The following is a 27,389-nucleotide window of genomic DNA, read 5'->3' as shown; positions in this document are numbered from 1 at the left end:
AGCCACAGCTCCACTTCTAATTTCCTGGTGGTTCACTGGAGATTAGAGTCTCACGGACTTTCTTGCCCTGGCTGGCTTTGAACCCCGATCCTCAGACCTCAGCCTCCTGAGTAGCTGGGATGACAGGTGTGAGCCACCGGCACTCAGTGCTAACATACCACACACGGACTATCATAGTTGTGTCTCTCTGTCTCCAATGCGCCCCTTTTCAGAGGCTAGGCGCACTCACCGTGGCCATGTCGATGGAGGCCGTGGCTTCATCCATGATAAGGATGCTACTCTTGCGGACGAAGGCCCTGGCCAGGCAAAAACAGCTGCCGCTGCCCAACGCTGAAGTTCTCTCCGCCTTCTGTGACCACCGCATCTGAGGCACAAGAAGAAGGAAGGGGGAGCTGGGGATATGGCCTAGTGGCAAGAGAGCTTGCCTCGTATACATGAGGCCCTGGGTTCGATTCCCCAGCACCACATATACAGAAAATGGCCAGAAGTGGCGCTGTGGCTCAGGTGGCAGAGTGCTAGCCTTGAGCAAAAAGAAGCCAGGGGACAGTGCTCAGGCCCTGAGTCTGAGGCCCAGGACTGGCAAAAAAAAAAAAAAAGAAGAAGAAGAAGAAGGAAGGGACAATCGAACACAAGCCGGGCCCCAGGAGTACAAGCTTGTCATCCCAGCTACTCAGGAGGCTGAGATCTGAGGATCATGGTTCAAAGCCAGCCTGGGCAAGAAAGTTCCTGAGACTCTCATCTCCAGTGAACCACCAGAAAAACCATGAGTGGCGCTGTGGCTCACATGGTAGAGCACCAGCCTTGAGCAAAAGAGCTCAGGGACAGTGCCCAGGCCCTGAGTTCAAGCCCTAGGACTGATAAAAAATAAATAAATACTATATCTATCTATCTATCTATATATCTCAAGAAATACCCTAAGGATCTTCAGTTAGATTGCTTTAATGCTAGAAAGGTAGTGAATTTTTTTTTTAGTATAAGACATGGTTGAAGCTCTCATGTTATTGATTATATATGTAATACATAGCTATTTTCTGGAAGATATATATATATATATACCTAAACCTCCAGGCAGAGATTTGACCATGTTCTTCAGCTGGGCGATTTCCAGTGCTTCCCACAGCCTGTCATCTGTACATTTGCACTCTGGATCTAAATTAAATCTGTGGGAGGAGAGAGGGGGTTCAAAACAACAACAGTGTATTAGCCAATAAATAAAGAAAATTGCTAATGTATCATTGCTGCATTTGCTTACAATCACAGTCCTGCCTGGGTGAGCGGGGGTACTGAAACTCAGTCTCGGAAAAGTGCTCAGAAGAAAAACAAAAAAAGCACTGGGCTTGGTGTCAGTGGCTCACGTCTGTCATCCCAGCTACCCAGGAGGCTGAGATCTGAGGATCGTGGTTCAAAGCCAGCCAGGGCAGGAAAGTCCGTGAGACTCTTATCTCCAGTGATCCACCAGAAAACCGGAGGTGGCGCTGTGGCTCAAGTGGTAGAGCCCCAACCTTGAGTGACAGAGCTCAGGGACAGCGCCTAGGCCCTGAGTTCAAGGCCCAGGACTGACAAAAAAAAGGGGGGGGGGGAGGTAGAGGGAAATACATCATTAAATGGAGAAGAGAACATTTCTCTTTATAAGTGGATGGAAGAGGGGATCTAGAGACCGAGGGAGAGAGTCAGGAAGGAGGGAGGGAGAGAGACTGGAGGAAGAAGCGGGAGGGAAAAGGAGAGGGGGGTAGGGAGGGGAAGGGAGGAAGGATAGGAAGAGGGCATCATCTGATAGGTTGCCCCAAGGGAGTCCAAGAAATTAGACAAGGTTCATTTAAAATTATGTTTCTGAAACTTACTAAGTACAAGAAATGGGAAAATTGTAATTACTTCAAGTTTCTTTTCCTTTTTATTTTATTTTTTGCTAGTCCTGGTTTTGAACTCAGGACCTGGGGCGCTGTCCCAGACCTTCTTTTTGCTCAAGGCTACCCATTTGAGCCATAGCCCCCACTTCTGGCTTTGTTTTTTGGATAGTTAATTGGAGAGAAGAGTCTCACAGACTTTCCTTCCCTCCCTTCCTGCCCTTCCTTCCTTCCTTCCTTCCTTCCTTCCTTCCTTCCTTCCTTCCTTCCTTCCTTCCTTCCTTCCTTCCTCCCTCCCTCCCTCCCTCTCCTTCCTTCTCTTCCTTCCTTCCTCCTCCTTCCTTCCTCCTTCCTTCCTTCCTCCTTCCTTCCTTCCTCCTTCCTTCCTTCCTTCCTTCCTTCCTTCCTTCCTTCCTTCTTTCCTTCCTTTCTTCCTTCCTTCCTCCCTCCCTTCCTCCCTCCCTCCCTTCCTTCCTCCCTCCCTTCCTCCCTCCCTCCTTCCCCTCCCTCCTTCCTTCCTTCATTTGTGTTTGCGTGTACATCCATGAACAAGCATGAAGACCACAGCTGTGATGGAGATGGTAGCCGGGGGGGCAGGGAGATGGGTAAAGAGATCAACTGAATTCAAAATCTCTGCCGAAGTTGACACCACCCCCCACCCCTACCCCCCAAGAATTAAACAGGCTGTAGAACATTCCAGAACTGCCTGCCAAGAATCTCTGCTTAGGGCACAAAGGAAAGAGACAGCGGGGAGTGTGCAAAGTTCAACCTCAGGATCCATTTTCCTGGGGGGCGGGGCAGCTGGTTTTTAGGGGTGACTGATGGCATCCTGATGACGTCCAACACCAAACGCAGGGGTTCACCTACCGGATGGAGCCACTGAACAATATGGGGTCCTGAAGAATGATGGAGAGTCGGGAGCGCAGGGTGTGCAAAGGGAGTTTGGAAATGTCGATCCCATCGATCACGATCTTCCCTGTGGAGGAGAAGAGAAAAGCAAAGTCACAGGTGTGTCACACGCTCCCAGGGGGAATGCTTAAAGGGGTGTGTGTGTGTGTGTGTGTGTGTGTGTGTGTGTGTGAATGCTGGTCCTGGGGCTTGAACTCAGGGCCTAGGTTCTATCACTGGAGTTTGTTTTGTTGTTAAATTAATTTTCCTCAAGGCTGGTGCTCGACCACTTGAACCACGCCTCCATCTTTGGAGGCAGCAAGGGAAACAGGAAGTTTTTCTTCTCCCTGAATATCTCCAGACACTTCTTTAGGGAGAAGATTTCTTGAAAAGAACTCCCATTTCTTAAGTCATTTACACTTTAGTGTGAACAAGTTGTTTTTGTTTTGTGCTGGTCCTGGGATTTGAACTCCCGGGTTGTGGGCTGTGTGGCAGAGCTTGTTTTGGGTTTGTTTTTTTTTTTTATTCAAAGCTAGCACTCTACTACTTAAGCCACAAACTCCAGTTCAAGCTTTTGTTTCTTTTTGTTTTTGTTTTGGGTAGTTCATTGAAGAAAAAGATTTTCAAGGATTTTTTTTTTTCCTGCCTGGGTGGGTTTTGAACTCTGAACCTCAGAGCTCAGGTTCCTGAATAGCTAGGATGACGGGGCTGAACCACGTGTGTCAGAGCCCTGAGGTGGGTTATTATCAAATATATGAGCTGTCAGGTGCGATCAAGATGCAGAGTATTGAGAGTAAGGACGATGCTGATTAGCTGGCAGGGGGGCGGGGGCGGTGCTGGTTCATTTCTGGGTCTCCTCTCATTCACCCCCAAGTGCCTGTGGCTCACGCCTGTCATCCTAGACACTCAAGAGGCTGAGATCTGAGGACCATGGTTCAACGCCAGCCCAGGGCAAGAAAGTCCATGAGGCTCTGATCTCCAATGAACCACCTGAAAACCAGAAGTGGCGCCGTGGTTCAAGTGGTAGAGCACCCGCCTTGAACACCAGAGCTCAGGGACAACGCCCAGGCCCTGAGTTGGGGGTCTTACTTTGCCAGTTCGTTAGAACCCATGTCACCCCAATTCCAGACTGGTGTTTTGAGCATATCATTTTTCTTTTTCTTTCCCCAAGTTGAGGTTCCCTCCTTATCTCTGGGCTGTTTATTTGGGATACCTGCCTTGTACCTTGTGCAGGACACAGCGTCCTCAGAAATATTTGCAGAATGAGGTCAACTGATGCTATTTTTTTTTCCTTAGTTATTTAATTTTGAAAGGAAAGCACCATGGAGTTGATGGGGGGTGGGTGGGGGGGGAATTGAATTTACTACTCACCATCAAATATATCAACCATTCTGAAGAAAGCCAGAGATAAGGATGATTTCCCACTGCCGGTTCGACCGCAGATTCCCACCTGAAATAAAGCAACTGCCATCAAGGTGGAGATTTGGGCAAAAGACAGGAGAAAGAGCATAGGATTTTGAGCTGAGCTAAGCTAGCATGATGACAGCACAGTTCTGGCTATGATCTCTGCTGCTTAGGGCTGATGAATTATCATGATGAAAAAATAAAATGCTGACGTCCTCAGCCAATTCTCCAGGGTTAAATCTTATATCTTTTCATTTTCATCTTCTGTTCTGTCTATCTTCTGGGCTTTATGGTTGGCTTAGTATACAGTTAGATCAAAGAACACGTTGTCCCATTTATTTCTTTTTCTTAGAAGGTATGAGTTTATAAGAAAAGGTAGACAGAGTCCATTTTTTTTCTTCACTTTGTTTTTTTTTAATGCCAGTCCTGGGGGCTTGAACTCAGGGCACTGTCCCTGAGCTTTTTATTGCTCAAGGTTGGCGCTCTAACCACTTGAGCCATAGCGCCACTTCTGGTTTCCTGGTGGTTCATTGGAGATAAGAGTCTCATGGACTTTCCTTCCGGGCTGGCTTTGAACTGTGATCCTCAGATCTCAGCCTCCTGGGTGGCTGGGATGACAGGGCACCTGGCCTTCCTTTATCTTCTGTGCAGACAATTTTACCCTGCTGTGCAAGGCAAATCATATGGGCCCTAGTAATAATATACTGATGGATTGGAGGCACCAAGAATCTGAGGGGTTAGGGCTGGGAATATGGCCTAGTGGCAAGAGCGCTTGCCTCGTATACATGAAGCCCTGGGTTCAATTCCTTAGCACCACATATACAGAAAATGGCCAGAAGTGGCGCTGTGGCTCAAGTGGCAGAGTGCTAGCCTTGAGCAAAAAGAAGCCAGGGACAGTGCTCCAGGCCCTGAGTCCAAGCCCCAGGACTGGCAAGAAAAAAAAAAAAAAAAAAGAAAGAAAGAATGAGGGGTTTCAGTGGCTTCATCGGAGATTTTATGTTAGACAGCAAATGAAGAGGTCATGAATTCGGTACCTTTTGCCCAGGTTTGATGTAAGCTTTGACGTGTTTAAGAACGGGCTTGAGATTATTCCTCATATCTGACGCACAGATCGTGAATCTTGATCTCCCCTTCCTGCGGCCAGTGCTCTGGGACTTGGGAAGGATCTAGAAGGAGTGGAGGAATTCACTGATTGGCAGGTGGATGGGTAGATAGTGAAGATAATTAGAGATAAATAAATGAGAGATAAATGATAGACAGACAGATAGATAGATAGATAGATAGATAGATAGATAGATAGACAAATTGATGACATAATAGAGATGATGGATGGATAGATAGATGGATGGATATACAGAAATTCATTCTTTTAAATGTGTATTTTCAGTAATAATTTAATATACCTCTAACTGCTCCCCCCAATTTTAATGTTGAATCAAGCTTTGTGGCAGAGGAGCCTCTCTGTTTCTTTTTACATTTTAATTCACATTCAAATTAAATGAACTGTTTTTGTTCAAAGTCAGCCCAGGCAGGAAAGTCTGTGAGACTCTCATCTCCAATGAACCACCAGAAAACCAGAAGTGGGGCTGTGGTTCAAGTGGTACAGCACCAGCCTTGAGCAAAAGAGCTCAAGGATGGCGCCCAGGCTCTGAGTTCAAGTCCCACGACTGAACAAAAAGGAAAAAGAAAAAGGAAAAAAAAAAAGAATGCACACACACACACACACACACACACACACACACACACAGAGATGGAGACCAGCAGGGAGCCCCGGGGGAAGGAGCAGCATTACCCCATGGTGCCTTCGTAATTCTCTGACTCCATGGACAGGAAGCTGTTCACCTTCTTCACGGCGCCCATCTGCACCTCTAGGTCCGCCAGGTTCCGCACCACCCAGTTCAGGTAGTTGGTGATCTGTGCCGCGGCGAAGTCGTAAGCGTGGGGGAGGGAGTGCAGGGAAAATCACCTCACACGTGGACCCAAGGCACACCCACTGACATGGCACACCGAGGCTAGCCATCATCTGTCCATCTGCTATTGTCATGTCTGCCAGCTCGATGTCTCTGTCCATCTTCCCTAATCATCCATCTATCCATCCACCCATCCACCCATCCACCCATCCATCCATCCATCCATCCACCCACCCACCATCCATCCACCCACCCCATCTACCCATCCATCCATCCATCCACTCACCCATCCATCCATCCATCCATCCATCCATCCATCCACTCACCCATCCATTCATCCATCCATCCACCCATCCATCCACCATTCATCCACCCATCTATCCATCCATCCATCCACCATCCATCCATCCATCCATCCATCCACCCACCCACCCATCTACCCATCCATCCATCCATCCACTCACCCATCCATCCATCGACCCATCCATCCATCCATCCACCATCCATCCACCCATCCATCCACTCATCCATCCACCCATCCATCCCATCCATCCATCCACCATCCATCCACCCATCCATCCATCCATCATGCACCCATCCATCCATTTACTCATCCACACATCCATCCATCCATCCGCTTGTCTGTTCATCTATCTATCTATCTATCTATCTATCTATCTATCTATCTATCTACCTACCTACCTACCCACCTACCTGTCTGGCTGCCTGTCTTTCCATTGTCTGTCTATCCTTCTATCAATCCATCCATCTGTCCATCCATCCGTCTGTCTACCCATTCATTCATCTATCCATCCTTCCATCTCTGTCCATTTGTCCATCTATTTTTCTCTGTCCATCCATCTGTCCATCTGTCCACACCATTTTTCTGTCCATCCACCCATCTATTTATTTATCTGTCCATCTGTCTACCTGTCTGTCTCCCATCTACCCGTCCACCTATCCATCTTTGTCCATCCATCTGTCCAGCCATCTACCTATCCATCTATCTATCCACCCACTTATCTATCCATCTGTCCATCCATCCATCTGTCTGTCTGCCTGTCTGTCCATCTGTCTGTCAGTCTATCTACCTGACTGTCCATCCATCCATCCATCTGTTCGTCCATCTGTCTGCCTGCCTGCCTGTCTGTCTAGAACATGTCTATCAGTAGGAGACTGTGCTCTTATCCTGATCACTGGACGTTCTCGGGTGGGGTGCCAGTGGCCGTTGGGCTCCATTGTGGGGTGCACTCCACGGTGGGGTAGCAGACGTGAGACCAATCACCCCAGGACAAGCGGTTCCACGTCTCCTCGACCCCCCTCATTTTCCCTTCCACACTGCTCACAGTGTTTGCACGTCCCCAGCCGCGTGTGCACAGCCCAGGCCGGGGGATTTCCCAACAACTTTGGGAGAGCCCAGAAAATGGAGTCTGTCCACACTGGGTTGAAAATGTCAGAAATAAGCCCGTGTGACATTTTGGGGCCCACAGAATGCTGATTCCCAAGCTATCATTTTGCTCCTCATCCCACATTTCCTCTCCAGTGACCCAGGGAGGGCAGATGGAAAGAGTGAGAATGTTCCAGAACGTTCTGGATCAACCTACCGTGAGGGCATAGAGAAGGCCCAGGCCCACCAGGCCGGAGTTGAAGGGCCGGCTGATGGAGGCGATGGAGGCGGTCAGGACGATGCAGGCACCCAGGTAGTCCTGGGAGAGAAGCAAAGAGGGGAGTGGGGAGACGCCCCCCCCCCCCAGCTCCTCACCCCAACACACCAGCCGTGGCAGAAGAGCAGAGGTGGAGGGGACACGGGATCACACCAGGACCCTGGGGTGTCGGAATGAGGACTCACCGTGTCTTAGGCTGCGGGTGGTCAGATCCGGAGACATGACCTGACCTTTGATGGCTTTAAGTGACCCCCACTACCCCCCCATAGAAGACAATTGGGGTTCACAGAAGTTAAATACTTTGCCAGGGGGGGTTGCTGTGAACCCTGTGTCAGCCAGGACTGGACACAACATTTTCTTCCTCAAAAAAAATCTCCATTTGTAGCCCGGCATTGGTGGCTCCCGCCTGTCATCCCAGTGACTCAGGAGGCTGCGATCTGAGGATCGCGGTTCAAAGCCAGCCTGGACAGGAAACTCCATGAGACTCTGATCTCTAATCAACCACCAGGACATTGCAAGTGGGGCCGTGACTCCAAGTGGTAGAGCGCTAGCCTTCAGCAGAAGAGCTCAGGGTGGGCGCCCAGGCCCTGAGTTCAAGCCCCATGATTGGTACGCATACGTGCGCGCACACACACATGCACACGCACACACAAGTGTGTGCACGACAAACATCCAAACTATACTTCCATATTGATTCACCCAATCAGCACATAGAATTTAAAAGAAAAATGATTGCATTAATATCTTGAAGCAATAAATCCCAGAGGCAGTAATACTCCCTTCCATATATATACACACATATATATGAATGTACATATATATATATACGTATGTATATATATTCATATATATATATATTAATACCAGTCCTGGGGCTTGAACTCAGGGCCTGGGCGCTGTCCCTGAGCTCTTCAGCTCAAGGCTGGTGCTCTACCACTTGAGCCACGGCTCCACTTCCAGTTTTCTGGTGGTCGTCGGAGATCAGAGTCTCATGGACTTTCCTGCCCAGGCTGGCTTTGAACCCTGATCCTCAGATCTCAGCCTCCTGAATCACTGGGATGACAGGCGTGAACCACTGGCACCAAGCCTAACTTCCATTAATTTGTATGAAGCTGAATCTCCTCGACAGAAGAGAAGACTTCGATTTTATGGAGCCATTTGTCATATTTCTAGGAACTAAACAACATTCCCTGCCTTACAACCAAAACTGTAGTCGTCCATGAAACAGATTTGTAAGTAGAACTGAGAAAAGCCTAACAACCTCTTTCTTTCCATTCCAATCAGACACAAAACCCCCGTAGAGGGCCTCCAAATGATTGGATTGTTGCCCACCAGTCTAGGGTGATATTGTGAATCCACACAAAATTTCCAGGGCCTTGGTCATTTCCCAAGCCAGATTCTTGTGCAAGCCCATCCTGAAGGCTACTTTAATTTTAATATGTTGATGTTGACCCAAGCTTTTTTTTTTTTAAATCTTAAAAAAAAATTTTTTTTTTGGCTTCTCCATGTCAGTTTTCTTTTATCTTTCACCACAGAGCAAGACAAAAGTCTGGGAAAAGACAGATAGGCTTCAGATAGAATTACACAACTTCTGCAAATGTAGATGTGTGAAGGCCAAGAGAGTGGAATTGTTTAGTGTAGAGAGATGAAGAGAGAGAGAGAGAGAGAGAAAGAGAGAGAGAGAGAGAGAGAGAGAGAGAGAGAGAGAGAAACAAACCCTGCCCTGGACAGCATTTCAAAGGTTAGGCCATGAGTGACACATTGCACAAAATCACAGCTCGAACCCCTGCCAGGAAAAACTGGGGGGAGGGGGGCCTGGAAAAAATGACTTTAATACCAGCCAAAACATTAAAAAAATATTCTTCTAGACTCTTCTCCTTTGTCCTAATGTGTCTTATGATATCATTTCTCCAGGTTCAAATAAATATGAAAGCCAGGTGCAAGTTGGCTCCCGCCTGTCATCCCAGCTACTCAGGAGCTGAGATCTGAGGATCACAGTTCAAAGCCAGCCTGGGCAGGAAAATCAGTGAGAGTCTTATCTCCAATGAACCACCAGGAAACCGGAAGTGGAGCTGTGGCTCAAGTGGTAGAGCGCCAGCCTTGAACAAAAAGAAGCTCATGGACAGTGCCCAGGCCCTGAGTTCAAGCCCCACCATTAACAAAAAAAAAAAAAGTCATTGAACCGAATGAATCTTACGGGTTTGTCCCCAGGACAATGTGTGTGTGTGTACATGCGTGTGAGTGTGCACACAAACATGATGGTATTCAAGTACAGCTGATGACATTGTGACACACAAAGGACCCTTCTATCTATCTGCAGAAGAAATGCAATCCATCAGTTAAAGTTCCTTACCCAAACTGGCTTTTTCCTGCAAAGAATCTGACGCAAAGGATGCTGTGATCTCTCTCTCTCTCTCTCTCTCTCTCTCTCTCTCTCTCTCTCTCTCTCTCTCTCCTCCCATCTTCCCACCCTCCCACCTCTCCTCTCTCTCCCTTCCCTCCCCTCTTCTGGTCTCCCCTACTGTTCTTCCTTCTCTTTTCTCTCCCCTCCCCTCTTCCTCTCTCTCTGTCTCTCTGTCTGTCTCTGTCTCTCTCTCTGTTTCTATTTGTCTGTCTGTCTGTCTCTCTCTCTCTCTCTCTCTCTCTCTCAACCCCAGGAAGAACGCCCGTGTATATTCTTTTCCTTTTTTTTTTTTTTTTTTTTTGGCCAGTCCTGGGCCTTGGACTCAGGGCCTGAGCACTGTCCCTGGCCTCTTTTTGCTCAAGGCTAGCACTCTGCCACTTGAGCCACAGCGCCGCTTCTGGCCGTTTTCTGTATATGTGGTGCTGGGGAATCGAACCTAGGGCCTCGGGTATACTGAGGCAGGCACTCTTGCCACTAGGCTATATCCCCAGCCCCTATTCTTTTCCTTTTTAAAGGACATTTGTTTTGAGCCACAAGACTGCTGTAGTCCATCTTGGACCGACTGCAATGCACACCAAGCAAGCCAATGCATCATAATCCCTGGATGACAACGTGATGAAATGAGGCTGGAATCCCAGCCCTTGCAGGGTGGAAGGCAGGAGGGCCATGAGTTCAAGGCCAGCCTGGTTGCACAGTGAGCCCTGTCTCACAAGCATGAAGGAAGGATGCACAGGGAAAGCCATGAACGCCAGCGGTGGCTCTTGCTGCTCAAAATAGCATTATTTCCCTGACGTTTGCACACGTGGAGCCGGGACTTGAACACGCGGGGAGTGGGATGGGTTTTCCACGCAGAGTGGCAATTGTGGGACCTAATGAAACCTCTCCACGCGCTCTCCTGGCCCCGGCAGGCCGGGCCTTTCTTGGCAAGCGTGCAGCTCTGCTAGCTGGTGTTTTGGCTTTGAGAACAGAACATAAGGCTTGTGTGCAGATTCTTGTTCAACACTTGTGTGGGAAATGGGGTTGTCATACCACAAAAAATCCGTGCACATGAAATACACACTTATTGCTCATCCAGACAGACAGACCTACTACCACTCCGCCATTACAATTCTGGAATAGTCTGCGTTATTTTTTGTCAGTGGTGGGACTTGAACTCAAGGCCTGGGTGCTGTCCCTGAGCTCTTCTGATCAAAGCTGGTGCTCTACCACTTGAGCCACAGCTCCACTTCCAGTTTTCTGGTGGTTCGTTGCACAGAAGAATCTCACGGACTTTCCTACCCAGGCTGGCTTCGAACCACAATCCTCAGATCTCAGCCTCCTCAGTGAGTCGGCTGGAATGTTCTTTTATTAAGCTATATTTTACAGTGAATTCTGTTACTGCAATAGGGTGGTTTCCTTTAGGAGATATTAGGCAAATGTTCATATTATTATTTTTTGTGTTGGTCCTAGGGCTTGAAATGCAAGGCCTGGGTGCTGTCTCTGAGCTGTTTTTGCTCCAGGCTAGCTAGCGCTCTACCACTTGAGCCACAGCTGGATTTCCAGAACACAAATGTTAAACACACATACACACAAGAAATAGATGCTTAACATGAGGACGGAGGCATGGAGAGGGTTCGGGAATATGTTTGTGTTTGGTTATAAATATTGAGCAACACTTAGTTTGTCTTTATGTTACCTGTCATTTCGGAGAAATTCTGCCTCCTAAGTCATACAAGTATCTAGATATTTTTTCTTTTTTAAATCAATGTTTTTTTTTAAATTTTGTAAACGATAGCTAGGCACTGCTGGTTCATGATTCTAACCCTAGTGACCGAAGAGGCTGAGAACTGAGGATTGAGGTTTGAGGCCAGCCAAACCAGGCAGACATCAGAGAGCCTCTTATGAACACGTGGGCCAGGGGGCAAAGCTCCAGCCTTGAGCAAAAAAGAAAGAAAAATTAACACAAAAGCAAGCTATGACTATTTTTTTTTTTTTTTTTTTGCCAGTCCTGGGCTTGGACTCAGGGCCTGAGCACTGTCCCTGGCTTCTCTTTGCTCAAGGCTAGCACTCTGCCACTTGAGCCACAGCGCCACTTCTGGCCGTTTTCTATATATATGGTGCTGGGGAATCGAACCCAGGGCTTCATGTATACGAGGCAAGCACTCTTGCCACTAGGCCATATTCCCAGCCCACAAGCTATGACTATTAACTGTAGTTTTTATTTTTGATTTAACACCTAGCAACCTGCATCCTCTCTCTGGGCAAATCCAGCTCCCCCTGCGTGTGACCACGTGTCAAATTCAGCCTTTAAAAAAAAATTCCGGTTCTGTAAATATTTGCTATTCTGTTAAGTTATGTGTTCTAGGCACCATCATAAACATAATTTGTTTTTGGTTTTTGCTTCTTTTGAGGCTGCTTTGCAATTGACTAAAATGTTTAGCTTAAATTCCATTGGGCGCTTCAACAGCATGAGCTCTTTTGCCCAATTCAAGAAATGTGAGGGGGCTGGGTATATAGCCTAGTGGCAAGAGTGCCTGCCTCGGATACATGAGGCCCTAGGTTCGATTCCCCAGCACCACATATACAGAAAACGGCCAGAAGCAGCGCTGTGGCTCAAGTGGCAGAGTGCTAGCCTTGAGCGGGAAGAAGCCAGGGACAGTGCTCAGGCCCTGAGTCCAAGGCCCAGGACTGGCCAAAAAAAAAAAAAGAAATGTGAGGCTGGTCTTGGTTCTCAGAGAATGACAATGTGTGTGTGTGTGTGTGTGTGTGTGTGTGTGTGTGTGTGAGAGAGAGAGAGAGAGAGAGAGAGAGAGAGAGAGAGAGAGAGAGAGCACCCTGGGGCTTGAACTCAGGGCCTGAGCACTGTCCCTGGCTCCCTTTTGCTCAAGGCTAGCACTCTGCCACTTGAGCCACAGCGCCACTTCCGGCTTTTTCTGTATATGTGGTGCTGAGGAATCGAACCCAGGGCTTCATGCATGCGAGGCAAGCACTCTACCACTAAGCCACCTTCGCAGCCTGCTGGCCTTCTCCTTCTGTTGGGTTTTCCATCTTGAAGTCCGGGAAGGAGACTCACCGTCCTGACTTCCAGCCACCTGTTAGCCGCCGACAGGAACAAGTAGGCGATGTTGTTGGTGTCAGTCAGCTCCAGCATGCGCTGCTTAAACCTTGCTTCATGCCTGCAGTGAACAACATGGCCGTGTCAGCCCCACAGGACAGGTGAGGAAAAGGCAGCCCTCGCCGGTCATCCCAGCTTCTCAGGAGGCTGAGATCTGAGGATCACAGTTCAAAGCCAGCCTGGGCAGGAACATCCACCAGACTCTTATCTCCAATGAACCACCAGAAAACCACGAGTGGCGCTGTGGTTCAAGTGGTAGAGCACCAGGCTTGAGCAAAAGAAGCTCTGGGACAGTGCCCAGGCCCTGAGTTCAAGCCCCAGGACTGGCAAAACAAAACAAAACCCGAACACATAACTGCAAATCTTCTTAGTAAATGATCATTTGTGTGCATATATATGCATCTATGTGTGCATATATATATATATATATATATATATATATATGAATGAAGAATTCCTGTGTGGGGCGTTGGCTTGTCTCTCCCAAGCAATCCACACAGCCAATACATAGCAAATTTCTCATATCATTCCAATCAATCTAGTCACTCCACTGTGCCAAAGCAGAGAGATAACTCAGTCAGACAGCCGCCTCTCATCTGCACGCCTTGGAAGATTCCGTCATCAGAGCCAAACGATGACTTCACTTGGAGGACTGCAGCTTTGACCCAAACTTGCACAGGGGGCCCGAACCCAACCACCCCCTCCCCCCCCCAACACAATCACCAGCCTCCAAACGAGCCTTGAAGGCACAGTACAGTGAATGCACCAGAAGCAGGCAGGGTCCCAAGGTGATTGACAGAGGTGGTAAATGTGACCTATAAAGAGAGATGTGTGTGTGTGTCAGGTAGCTGAGGCCTGTCGTTCCGGCCACTCGGGAGGCTGAGATCCCAGGATCCTGGTTGGAAACTCTAGGAGACTCTTCTTTCCAATGAACCACCCAAAAGCCGGACGTGGCGCTGTGGCTCAAGTGGTAGAGCGCCAGCCTGGAGCCAAAAGACTCAGGGACAGTGCCCAGGCCCTGAGTTCAAGTCCCAGGACCAGCAAAAAATAAACAAATAAAATAAAAGCACATCCCAGACTCTAAATCAGAGTGAGTGTCAGGCAAAAACACGCTCTGTGCACTGCAGAGAAGGGAGCTGAGCTGGAAGTGGTTACGACTCCATGGAGGACCGATCTCCCAGAATACACTGGGCAAAGGGTTTTTAGGGATGAGGGAGAGTTTTCCAGGTAGCCGGCGTGCTGAGCAGAAGGCTTTACATACACAACAGTTAGAGCAGTCAGAAAGCCCCGGCTGCACCATGGTGATGCGGGGACTAAACCTGTCTCTAACTTGGCAGGAAACCCGTTTTCCTAATGGAAACTTGGACTCATTCTTGCCTGTGTCTCTTCGTCCACATGCAACTTATCTCCTTGTACATTCTGAGACCTTTATTTTGTCAGACCAAAAAAAGTAATTAATTAAATAAAAAGTTTTGTCTTTAAAAAAATATATAGGAAAGGCCGTTGACTTCGGAGTCTAATTGAACTGTGGTAGGGTTTTTATTTGGGGTTATTATTATTTTTTTAAAGAGCTTTGTGTTTGCATATGGAACTGCAAGAACTCAGAGTGTGGATGGAGACTAATTAGTAAATGCTCACTTATTTCCAAAGAGCTCAAGATTGCAACGTATCGGGGAGGTGAGAGATAGAAACAAACGGATAGAAAAAAAATATTTAAAGAACACAGCCCCTTCTAGGCCACAAATATCACATGGAAGGAATCTAGAAACATCTTTAGGAGCCAGCCATACCCTGCCTTTTCTACGCTTGCTCGTTCTGGCTTTTTAAATATTTTTTTTCATTTTAACATTGTCTTAATCAAGTAATGTAGCTGTTTGAAACAGAAATTTTAAGACAATAGAGCAAAATGAAGGATTGGTCTATTAGGAGAACCTCTAAATAAAATCCCGATTGTGTGAATTTGAATTTCCACTGAAATTTGGGACCAGACTTAACACTAGTTGAAGCCCAAACCTTTTCCTTAGAGAAGCTCTGAAAATTTCAACCAACACTCTCAAGAATTATAGCAAACAGGCCCTGCCGCAAAGAATTTCAAGCCTAGAAGTATGTGAGTTTGCAAAACTTCCTTTTTTTGCTGTACCATAGCATATTGTCTCTGGGTTTATATATGGTTCCTTCTCCAAGCTCTCCACGGATGAAGATAATTCTTTCTCCAACAAGACTGCTAGGTTGTAATTCCTGTTAAGTATCAAGCTAACAAGGTTTTTATTTTTTTTATCAAATGTTTGTATAATTTCAATGTGAAAATTTTACATACACTTACTATTAAGTCTCTTTTTTTTTTTTGTGCCAGTCCTGGGCTTGAACTCAGGGCCTGAGCACTGTCCCTGGATTCTTTGTGCTCAAGGCTAGCACTCTGCCACTTGAGCCACAGCACCACTTCTGGCCATTTTCTGTATATGTGGTGCTGGGGAATCGAACCCAGGGCTTCTTGTATAGGAGGCAAGCACTCTTGCCACTAGGCCATATTCCCAGCCACTATTAAGTGAGATGGGAGACAAAGGAATAAATGAACAATATGAGCCAGTGCCTAACACAAAATTAAACACATGGACCCTTCAAAAGTCTCAGAATGTACTTTTTGTGGGAAGTTTTTACCTTTAAGATGGTATAGTTAGAACCCTTATCAAATGAGTTAACATCAGCTAATAACGAATTCTTCTGGTTATGTCTAAGATCCTGCATGGGTTTTCCAGGACCTAGGTAAGCTATCCCACTACCCACCACCCAGACTTCTCAGGTGTCCAGACATGGTCAATGCGAAGTAAAAAAATATCCCAAGTCACACACCAAAATACAGAGTTTGACTGAGAAGTATGATTTCAACTTTTGCTGAGACTTTTTTTTTTTGGGTGGGGAGGGGAAGGGAAATCAATCATTCTAGCTTTTTAAAACTGTTGGTAGTTCACAGTACGGAATGGTCTACCGGCTGGGCGCTGGTGCTGCCACCTGTCATCCCAGCTCCTCAGGAGGCTGAGATGTGAGGATCGAGGTTTGAAGCCAGCCTGGGCAGGAAAGTCCTGTGAGATTCTCATCTCCAATGAACCAGCAAAATGTGTAGGTAGAGCTGTGGCTCAAGTGGCAGAGTGGTAGCCTTGAACAAAAAGAAGCCAGGGACAGTGCTCAGGCCCTGAGTTCAAGCCCCAGGACTGGCAAAAACAAAACAAGACAAAAAAACATAAGCCAGATTGATTTCATCAATAAAATCAATTTCTCTACCTTACCATGAGCAAACAGAATTCGGGATTTTTTAGTACCTGGCCTAAATCACAGAGTTAATATGTCTCCAGAATATTATTTGGTCTTTTGTTGGTCTTGCTGCTTTCCCCCTCGCGTTTAGCGAGCAGCCTCCATTATTCACGCAAGAAGCTTTCATTCTGGCACGTCTATAAACGCATAAAATGTGCCTTGCCCCCAGACTCTCCTCTTTTGCACCCTTTCTGTGGGTGTGCCAGTCCTGGGGCTTGAACTCAGGGCCCGGGCACTGCCCCTGAGCCCTTTTTGTTCAAGGCTGGCGCTCTGCCCCTTGAGCCGCAGCGCCACTTCTGGCTTTTTGCTGAAGAGTCACATGGACTTGGCTGGCTTTGAACTGCGATCCTTGTAGCTAGGATCATGAGCTCGAGCCACCGGCGCTCCGACTCTGTGATCGCCTGTGAACACTTGGGGTGGGGGACCCCGGGTTTTATACTCCTGGGTCAGCTCACTGGGGGACCCCTCCCCATCCAGCCAGAGGGCCTTCATTCACGTGTGCAAGGTGAATACTCACCTAAAGGCCCTAATGGTGGTGAGTCCTTCCGCCGTTTCTGAGAAGTGGCAAAGCAGAGGGAGCTGGGTGCTGTCATCCAGCTCCTGGAGGTCCCTAGGGGGAGAGGGAACGGGTGAAAAAGAAAGCTTCGCCTGTGTCAAGGGTCAGAGACCCGCACTGAACTTCCCGGGTTCTGCCCAGTGCTGCGCTGACGCCTGTAGTCCATGTTTATTTACGCCACGGACATCCTCGTCAAAGGTCTGTCCTCGAGTTTCCCTGACCAAATAAACACCACGCATCCCCCAGGCCGGAATGGCAGCTGCAAGTCGCTGGATTTCCTGTAGCGCTTACTTCAGGTGTGACACAATCTGAAAAAGGGGGGTTGGGTTTGTTTGGTCAGTCCTGGGGCTTGAACTCAGGGCCTGGGTGCTGTCCCTGAGCTCTTTCACTCAAGGCTGGTGCTCTACCACTTGAGACATAGCGCCACTTCTTGTTTCCTGGTGGTTCATTGGAGATCAGAGTCTCACAGACTTTCCTGCCCAGGCTGGCTTTGAACCACGATCCTCAGATCTCAGCCTCCTGAGTAGCTGGGATGACATTATATATTATATATTATAGTAATTATATTATTCTATATTATATTATATTATATATTATATTATATATTTATATATACATATATAAAAATATATATAGTGTCAGACTTTTGCATTCAAATTGACTTGCCAAATGGTTAAAACTAAAAAGCCCAAGTGAATAACTGGTTGAAATAGGGTATGATTCGCAATGAAACTAACAAATGAGCAAAAATCATCTAAGCCAGGCACCAGAGCAGTGGCTCCCGCCTATCCTCCCAGCTACTCAAGAGGCTGAGATCTGAGGATCATGGTTCAAAGCCAGCCAGGGCAGGAAAGTCCATGAGACTCTCCTCTCCAAATGAACCAGCAGGAACCTGGAAGTGGCGCTGTGGCTCAAGTGGTAGAGCGCCAGCCTTGAGCAGAATAGCTCAGGGACAGTGCCCAGGCCCTGAGTTCAAGCCCCAGGACTGATTGAACAACAACAACAACAAGAAAACACTTCAAAAGACCAGTTCACACATTACCATTGCAAAGGCCCAGACAAGCAGTTGAGAGAAATGTGTGGCGATCGGCTTAAAAAACGGAAAAAAAATCAATCATCAGCCAGAGCGGGTCAGTATTATTGTAACAACCAGAGCTGGATTTGAACTCAGGAAGGGGCATTGCTCAGTTCCGCGCTTGGCTTCCCCCCCCCCACCACCATCGTGGGCTTTGTTGCATTATTTCCCCAGCAGCAATAGGAAAGAAAAGCATGACCTACTTGGAGGCCACCCGGAAGTACTTCTGGATGAAGTAGAAGGCCACCCCCAGGGGCAGGAGGGCCACCAGGAACACGGGGGTGGCGTAGGAAATCATGCCAATGGCCGACAGGCAGAGCAGGGTGGAGCGTGTCAGGGACTCCAGGGTGGGTGGAATGTGCTAGAAGAAGGATGGCACAGAACGTCTGGATTCAGTGCCAAGGAGACCATCCCAGCCCGCACCCATTCCCACCCGCCATGGAGGACCAGCTACCCCACCTGCCCAGCCCGGCCCCTTCCTGTATTGCATTCGCTTCTGTTCCTTCTCTTCCTCCCTCCTCCTTCCTTTTGTGCTTTTGCCTGCTTGCTTTGCTCTGCCTGCCTTCCTACTTTCCTTCCTTCCTTCTTCCTTCACTCTCCTCCTCCCTCCCTCCCTCCCTCCCGCCCTCCCTCCCTCCCTCCCTCCCTTCCTTCCTTCTCTCCCTTCTTTCCACTCAGGGCTGTCCCTGAGCTCTTTTGCTCAAGGCTGGTGCTCTACCACTTGAGCCACAGCTCCACTTGTGGTTTTCTGGTGGTTCATTGGAGATAAGAGTCTCAGGGACTTTCCTGCCCAGGCTGGCTTTGAACCACGATCCTCAGATCTCAGCCTCCTGAGTAGCTGGGATGACAGGCGGGGGACACCAGAGCCAGAATCACTTTTAGAGTTACGTTTCCACCACGTGTGGAAGGGGAAATAGGTGTATTTACATGGGCAGGAAATGGAGAATGGAGGAAATAATCATGTTTCTCAAAGATCAGAAAAAGAAAGATCCAGAATCACCGTGCTAAGTGTGGGAGACGCCGTGGAGCCCCCATTGGGCAATGCAGTTTGAGACGCACCTGATCGATGATATTAGTATCCGCTGAAAATCGATTGAGAATCAGTCCCAGGGGTGTTGTATCAAAGAACCTGCACAAGGAGGAGACCGGCTCTGTATTATCTCACTGAATGTTCTAGAACCTTCACATGGCTCATGGACATTGTGGGTCACAGAGGCGAGACGCTATCTCATGCATTTGCTGAATGATTGTGGAAAGTCTTCGCCTTTTATTATTATTATTATTATTTGTTTATATTCTTTCCAACATTGTTGACATGTCTAAAGAGTTGTACAAAGGGAGTTCAATTTAATATGTCTGTTTCTATGTACTATGTTTCTATGTATAATTTAATATGTCTGTTTCTATGTACTATGTTTCTATGTATAATTTAATATGTCTGTTTCTATGTATAATTTAATATGTCTGTTTCTATGTACTATGTTTCTATGTATAATTTAACATGTCTGTTTCTATGTACTATGTTTCTATGTACAATTTTATATGTCTGTTTCTATGCTCAAGGCTGGTGCTCTACCACTTGAGCCACAGCTCCATGTCTGGTTTTCTGGTGGTTCCTTGGAGAGAAGAATCTCACCAACTTTCCTGCCCGGGCTGGCTTTGAACCACGATCCTCAGATCTCAGCCTCCTGAGTAGCTGGGATGACAGGCGGGAGCCACCAGCTCCTGGCTCCGTGAAAGATTTTCACTTTGTTCTCCATCATTCTGGACATTCTAGAAGTTTGTTTTTTTTCTTCTTCACATTTCACTGAAGTGGGCAAGGTGAGGTTTTGATCGTGTCACATGTGGGAAGGGGAAATGAGGACTTTACTTTTTACCTTATAGGTCCCAGGATAATCTTATTGAGAAGATTGTGGTGCAGGTTCTTGGCTGCCGTCAGCCCCATCCACTCCACGGTGAGGGAAGTGACAAGGCACAGCACAATGCCAGCTCCGCAGAGGATGCTGAATCCAGCCACGTAGTAGGTCTACAAAGCAAAAGCCCAGAGTTCACCAGCGCCCTCATTCTCCCGAGAGATCCAGACGGCAAGCAGCTACGGCCGGGCTCAGGCGCGCCCGCCTGTAATCCCTGCTACTCAGGAAGCTGAGATCCAAGGATGGGAGGTTTGAAGTAGAGTCCCACCACCACCCCACCCCACGGGCCCAGCCTGAGTCTGCCATCTTCCTTCACTCCCTTCAAGGTTTGGGATAGTAGAGGAATCAATGGTGTTTTCAGATCAGAGTAGATGCTTTGATTGTTTTTTGGTAACATTAACTTGATTCTTCTCTGGAATCATCCACTCAACCAGTGGTAGAGAGAGTTAGAACAAAACTCATCAGAGCCATGACAAAAACGTGCTAGATGCACGTGTATGTGTATACGTGTGCACAGGCATATATATGTGTGCGTGTATGTGTGTATATATATGAGCATGCATGCGTGTATGCATGTATCTGTATTGTGCATATATATGTGCGTGTGTGTATATATACGTGTATGCATATACATATACACCTGTGTGGTTGTGAGACTCATGACACACACAAGTTACACGTGTGTTGCACGTGTGAACAGAACTCCCTTCAGTTCAAATCCACGCCTTCTGCTCAAATGTTTCTTCTGATGACCGAAATATTGCAGATCTCAATTGTGTGCGTGTGTGTGTGTGCACGCACGTGCCAGTCCTAGGGCTTGAACTCACGGTCTCAGAGCTCTCCATTTATTTTCCTTAGGGCTGGGGCTCTACCACTTGAGCCACAGCTCCACTTCTTGTTTTCTGGTGGTTCATTGGAGCTAAGAGTCTCATGGGCTTTCCTGCCCAGGCTGGCTTTGAACCACCCAGGTACCTGGTCAGCCTTGCCGGCGCTGGCAATGCTATAGGTGGAGGTCCAGGTGGCCAACCAGTAGTCAATGGCCACAATCACAGAGTGCTTCAGCAGCTTGGAGAAGATCATCAGAAAGAGCAGGAAGAAGCCTCCGGAAGTCAAGTACCACCAGCATGTCTTCCAGGGCATCTTGGTCCTACACCGCATCACGGTGGACATGTTATCATCGTCATCTTCCTCCTCTTCTTCCTCTACATACACAGAAGGGGAGTGAGGCTGGGCACAGGGACTCCCGCCTGTAATCCCAGATTCTTGGCAGGTGGAGAAAGAGGAAGGAAAACAGCTCAGTGGAAAGCCAGTGCTAAGCTAGTGAGAGGTTTTATAGGCAAAGAACCAAGCGAGCCAGGAGTTGGTGGCTAACGCCTGTCATCCCAGCTCCTCTGGAGGCTAAGATCTGAGGACCGAGGTTCAAAGCCAGCCCAGGCAGGAAAGTCGGTGAGACTCTTATCTGCAATGAATTGCCAGGAAACCAGAAGTGGCGCTGTGGCTCAAGTGGTAGAGCGCCAGCCTTGAGTGAAAGAAGCTCAGGGACAGCGTCCAGGGCCTGAGTTCAAGCCCTACCACTGACAAAATAAAAAGAGAGAGAAAGAGATTAACCTTCATCTTCATCCTCCATCTGAGCTTTGCCCTCTCTTGAATACATGGCTCTTCGCAGCGTTTTTCTCTCTAGGGTGGTCTGGTCCGCTTCCATGTCCTGCAGTGAAAATGGAATCTCTTGTAATGACAAGAACACCTTTAATGGGGCTGGGGATATGGCCTAGTGGCAAGAGTGCTCACCTCCCATACATGAAGTCCCAGGTTCAATTCCCCAGTACCACATATATGGAAAACGGCCAGAAGGGGCGCTGTGGCTCAGTTGGCAGAGTGCTAGCCTTGAGCAAAAGGAAGCCAGGGACAGTGCTCAGGCCCTGAGTCCAAGGCCCAGGACTGGCCAAAAAAAAAAAAAAAAAAAAAAGAACACCTTTACCTCCCCATGAATGACTTCAACACACCAATGGCTTTATTTCTTCCTGGTCCTGGGGCTTGAACTGAGGGCCTAGGTGCTCTTCCTGAGCCTTTTTTTTGCTCAAGGCTGGTGCTCTACCCCTTGAGCCATAGCTCCCCTGAACATCTTTTGTTTTTGGTGGTTCATTGGAGATGAGAGTCTCACAGACTTTCCTGCCTGGGCTGGCTTTGAACCGTGATCTCCACATCTCCACATCCTGATTAGCTGGGATGACAGGCGTGAGCCACCAGTGCCTGGTTTACACCACTGGCTTTCTATCAGTCTCGAGGGTTGACACTCAGTACTGAGACCCAGAATTCACGTCCCAGAGGTGCAGAGGGAATTTCACAATGGGGTCGAACTCACCCCAGGGCTGTGCTTCCTCCTCCAGTCTTAAAGCATCCTTCCGCCACCGCTGCTTGTGTTATTTTTATTTATTTTATTTATTTATTTTTTTTTTTGGCCAGTCCTGGGCCTTGGACTCAGGGCCTGAGCACTGTCCCTGGCTTCTTTTTGCTCAAGGCTAGCACTCTGCCACTTCAGCCACAGCGCCACTTCTGGCCATTTTCTGTATATGTGGTGCTGAGGAATCGAACCCAGGGCACTCCTGCCACTAGGCCATATCCCCAGCCCCTGTTATTTTTATTTTTACATCCCTTTCGGAAGATCTGCTTCTTCTAAGGGTAGCACTGATGTTCATAAATACCCTCCTTTAGAAATGCATTTGGTGGTTTGGAGCCAGTAGCTCCCGCCTGTCATCCCAGCCACTCAGGAGGCTGAGATCTGAGGATCGGGGTTCAAAAACCAGCCCAGGCAGGAAAGTCCGTGAGACTGTGATCTCCACTAAACTATCAGTTAAAAGAAGGAGAAGAAGAAGCCGGAAGTGGAGCTGTGGCTGAAATGATAGAGCACTAGCCTTGAGCAAAAGAAGTTCAGGGACAGCACCCCAGGCCCTGAGTTCAAGACAAACTGCCAGAACTGGCACACCCACAAAAAAAGCTGGGGGGGGGGAGGGAATCCTTATTAAAGCAAATTTCATAAATACACATAGTACATCCATGACAGGTTCACTATTTGAAACTGTGCTGAGGTTTGAGTTTGTGTTGAGGACTAAGTACAGAGCACTTTCATTTATCCAAGAAATCTTTACTAAACCAGGTCAGGAGAGGGGAGCGGGGAGAATTCTGGGAAACATCAACCCCCACCCCCAGGAGTTTATTTTTGCTTGCTTGATAGGACAAAGAACATGGTTGCCGGTCCAATACGCGTTTGGTAGTGTACACCTGTAATCCCAGCCGCTCAGGAGGCTGCGATCTAAGCAGTGAGATTTACAGCCAGCCAGAGAAGACAAACCCAAGCGATTCTTAGGTCCAATTTACCATCCCCCCCAAAAAGCCCAAACTGGAGGTGTGGTTCAAGTGGTAGAGCACCCAGGGCTCTGAGTTCAAGTCCCAGCCTGAGGCCCGGAGTTCAAGGCCTGGGTTTTGTCCCTGAGCTTCTTTGGTTCAAGGCTGGCGCTCTACCATTTGAGCCACAGCACCACGTGCCTTCTTTTGTGTTCCCGGGGAAGCGAGGAATCGAACCCGGGGCCTCGTGCATGGGAGGCGGGCGCTCTACCACGGGGCTCACCTTTTCCAGCTCTTGATCCTGCCGGTTCATCAGCGTCTTCCAGTGTTCGTACAGCTCCACGTCTTTGGTCTGGATGTCTTTCAGCGTCCCCTCCCTCAGCACGCTTCCATCTTTCATGGCGATGATCTGCGAGGCGCCAAGGTCAGTGGGAAGGTCACGGGCAAGCTCTGCAGAGCCTGCGGGCTCCGCCCCCCCCGCAGGCCCCGCCCCCCTCCCGCGCTCACCCAATCAGCGTGTGTCAGGTACTGCAGCTTGTGTGTCACCAGAACCAGCGTCCTTTTGTCATCCTGGAGAAACTTCAGGATCCCTTCCTGCATCAGGTGATCGCTCAGGTGGATATCCAGGGCCGAGAATGGGTCATCCTGCCATCGGGTCACACACACCATGAGTGTTCTCTCCTGCATACTACTCCATGCCCCAAAGAGCACAGATGGAAATAACTGGAGCCTGCTGGCTCACGCCTGTCATCCCAGCGACTCAGGAGATCTGAGGATCGCGGTTCAAAGCCAGCCTGGGCAGGAAAGTCCATGAGACACTCATTTCCCATGAACCACCAGGAAACATGAAGTGGAGCTGTGGCTCAATGGTAGAGCCCCAGCCTTGAGCACAAAGAGGCTCAGGGACAGCGCCCAGGGCTTGAGTTCAAGACCGGCAAATAAAAATAAAAGACTCTGGACTGAAGAGGAAGATTTTTTCATTCAAAAATAAAAGCTTTATTTTCTCTCATCTTAAAAAAATATATATATGTTTTCCAGGTACTGGTGGCTCACGCCTGTCATCCCAGCTACTCAGGAGGCTGAGATCTAAGGATCAAGGTTCAAAGCCAGCCTGTGCTGGAAAGTCCATGAGACTCTAATCTCCGGTGAACCACCAGAAAACCAGAAGTGGAGCTGTGGCTCAAGTGGTAGAACACCAGCCTTGAGCAGAAGAGCTCAGAGACAGTGTCCAGGCCCTGAGTTCAAGCCCCAGGACTGGCACAGACAGACAGACAGACAGACAGACAGACACACACACACACACACACACACACACGAGTAAGCCATGATAGTCTGTGTGTTTTGAATATGCCAAGTTGTTTCAAAACAAAGCCTCCTTCCATAAGGTAGTTGTGTATTTAAAGACTCATCGGTGCAGAGGGAAAATAAACAGAAATAAAAGAAGTAACGAAGGAACAAAAGCAACGCCATCTTACCAAGAAAACAATGTTGGTGTTCTGATAGAGCGCTCTGGCTACACAAATCCTCTGCCTTTGGCCCCCGCTCAGGTTGATACCCTGGGAGAGAAGCATCGAGAATCCCCTCAATGTCCCCCATTAGTGAAGGATCTGTTAAATACCTCAAAAAAATTTTTAAACGATTAGTCACAGATGAATTAAGCGATGGCAATATCGGGAAGAAAAAGTCTCAAAGTTTCTAGCAGTCAATGCTTGAAGGATATCCATAGTTTGGACTAGTTACATTCATTTCTACTCAGGAGGCTGAGATCTGAGGACCGCAGTTCAAATCCAGCCAGGGCAGGAAAGTCTGTGAGACTCTTCTCTCTAATAAACTACTCAGAAAAAAAGCTGGAAGTGGCGCTGTGGCTCAAGTGGTAGAGCACCAGCCTTGAGCACAAAGAGGCTCAGGGACAGCGCCCAGGCCCTGAGTTCAAGCCCCAGGGACCACTAAATAAATTAATTAATAAATAAAATACATATAAATAAATAAATATTTATCAGGCCTGAATATTTTTTATTCCCAGCTGGCCAGAATCACATTTGGTCCCAGCCAGGGCTTCTAGAATCTTCCTTTCCCAGAGAATTCCTCTGTGGTCTCGACGGAGTTATGTATGCAGTAGTCACTCAATAATGGCTCCAGGCACTGTGTAATCACGTGTCACCTGAGTCTGTGCTTGCAGACGTGTGGCTAGAATAGCACCCAATTCCCAAGCTTCCGGGACTTCCTGAGACCCGCTTGCATGTACAAACCAGGAGACCTCGCTAGATCATGTCAATGGCTTTCCTGTGCATTTGCTTCATTAAATGATGGGCAGCTCACCCTCTCTCCAATTTCAGTTTGATCCCCGAATGGTAATAAATCAATATCTGGCTGAAGGGAGCAGGCATCTGTGACAGCTTTGTACCTTTGGTGGGGGCAAAAAAAAAAAAAATAACCAACATTGTGAGGTATTTGGGGGTTAAACATTTTTATTTTCTACTGGTTCTGGGTCTTGAACTCAGAGCCTGAGGGCTGCCCCTGAGCTCTGTGTGTGTGTGTGTGTGTGTGTGTGTCTGTCAAGGCTGGTGCTCTACCACTTGAGCCACAGCTCCACTTCAGGCTTTTTGGGGGGTGGTTCATTGGAGATGAGAGCCTCACAGATTTATTTTTTCCCCTGCCCAGGCTGGCCTTGAACTGCGATCCTCAGATCTCAGCCTCCTGATTAGCTGGGATGACAGGCGTGAACCACAGAGCCCGGGGCTCTGGAGTTTGTATTTCTATTGTCAACCCCAGGTGTAAACAGCTACAGGGCAGACCTGCTGCCTATCCAACCTCTCCTGGCTGGGAATTCAGAATCTCTCCCTCCTTCTCCCTCCCTCTCCGTCTCCCCCCTCCCTCCCTCCCCCTCTCTCTGTTTCTCTGTCTCTGTTTCTCTCTGTTGTTTCTTCATCTTGGTCTCTCTGTCTCTAGCTCTCTGTTTTCCTCTGTTCCTTTCTGTCTACCTCTCTCTTTGTCGCTCTCTCCCTCCCTGTACGTGTGCATGGGTGTGCACTTGCACACCTATGCACAAGCTGATTCAGAGGCCCTGGTTCAGCAGAATGGAAATGAAGTAAGGAGAGAGAAGGAAATTTCAGGTGGAAATACTGCAGAAACCAAGGACCAAAGCAATGGATCAGAGTAGCTTTTTTTTTTCCTTTTTGTTCTTTTTTGCTGGGTGCTGGTGGCTCACGCCTGTCATCCCAGCTACTCAGGAGGCTGAGATCTGAGGATCATGGTTCAAAACCAGCCTGGAAAATCTGTGAGACTCTTATCTCCAATAAACCACCAATAAAAGCCAATAGTGGCGCTGTGGCTAAAGTGGTAGAGCGCTAGCCTTGAGCAAAAGAGCTGAGGGACGGCACCCATGCCCTGAGTTCAAATCCTAAGACTGGCACCAAAAAAAAAAGTAGTTTTGTGGGGTTTTTTGTATTTGGGGGTTTTCGTTTGTTTTAATTTTGATCCAGTTCAAAAATTTATACATGAACAATTACCTCTGTCTGTTGAAAGGACTTCCAAATGTAATATTTTCTTCCACGGTGGCATTTAATAACCAAGGCTTTTGAGCGGCATAAGCCACCGAATACCTGTTTCTGCTGGGAATGGAAAAGGAAAAAGGAGATACTGGAGTTATGCAAAGGCCCTGTGGTCTGTGTGTGTTTTAATACAACTAAGGAAAAATAAAGGTTGGTGACCTATCTCAGACACAGAAGTGGGTAAACTTCTAAAAGAGAAAACTTTAAGAACCATCGGCCTAATTCGGAAATGATTAGATAAGCTACCTACATGGAAGAGGCTGGAATTAAATCAAAATGTCATAGAAACACTGGATGTTATTCTGACAAAGTGCAGGTTATCAACCACAAATTGAAATTTACTTTTCTAAAATGAGAGAAAAGAACACCTTAAAATAATTAAAAGCCAACCAATACTCAAGTCTCTCAAGGAGCCAGATACTTTGCTTTATATTA

The 27,389-nt window shown here is 47.9% G+C and overlaps 1 protein-coding gene across 1 annotated transcript in view; it reads right to left on the bottom strand.

The window, feature by feature from the left end:
- The window catches only part of Abcc9 (ATP binding cassette subfamily C member 9), an 82,187-nt gene that overhangs the window by 3,182 nt on the left and 51,616 nt on the right, over nt 1-27,389 (bottom strand). The window contains 21 exon segments of the mRNA XM_048335157.1: nt 230-310; nt 312-364; nt 1,057-1,160; nt 2,712-2,820; nt 4,104-4,182; nt 5,171-5,227; nt 5,229-5,302; nt 5,930-6,050; nt 7,651-7,752; nt 13,167-13,269; nt 17,035-17,127; nt 18,352-18,509; nt 19,208-19,277; nt 20,026-20,174; nt 21,034-21,263; nt 21,670-21,766; nt 23,687-23,812; nt 23,911-24,048; nt 24,879-24,959; nt 25,723-25,807; nt 26,913-27,014. Of these exon segments, the coding sequence (XP_048191114.1) occupies nt 230-310; nt 312-364; nt 1,057-1,160; nt 2,712-2,820; nt 4,104-4,182; nt 5,171-5,227; nt 5,229-5,302; nt 5,930-6,050; nt 7,651-7,752; nt 13,167-13,269; nt 17,035-17,127; nt 18,352-18,509; nt 19,208-19,277; nt 20,026-20,174; nt 21,034-21,263; nt 21,670-21,766; nt 23,687-23,812; nt 23,911-24,048; nt 24,879-24,959; nt 25,723-25,807; nt 26,913-27,014 (2,212 nt within the window).

The sequence above is a fragment of the Perognathus longimembris genome, chromosome 27 (assembly GCF_023159225.1).
Source record: "Perognathus longimembris pacificus isolate PPM17 chromosome 27, ASM2315922v1, whole genome shotgun sequence".
In the NCBI taxonomy this organism is placed as follows: Eukaryota; Metazoa; Chordata; class Mammalia; order Rodentia; family Heteromyidae; genus Perognathus; species Perognathus longimembris.
The sequence above is the reverse complement of the archived record's forward strand: the minus strand, read 5'-3'. Positions and strand labels throughout refer to the sequence as shown.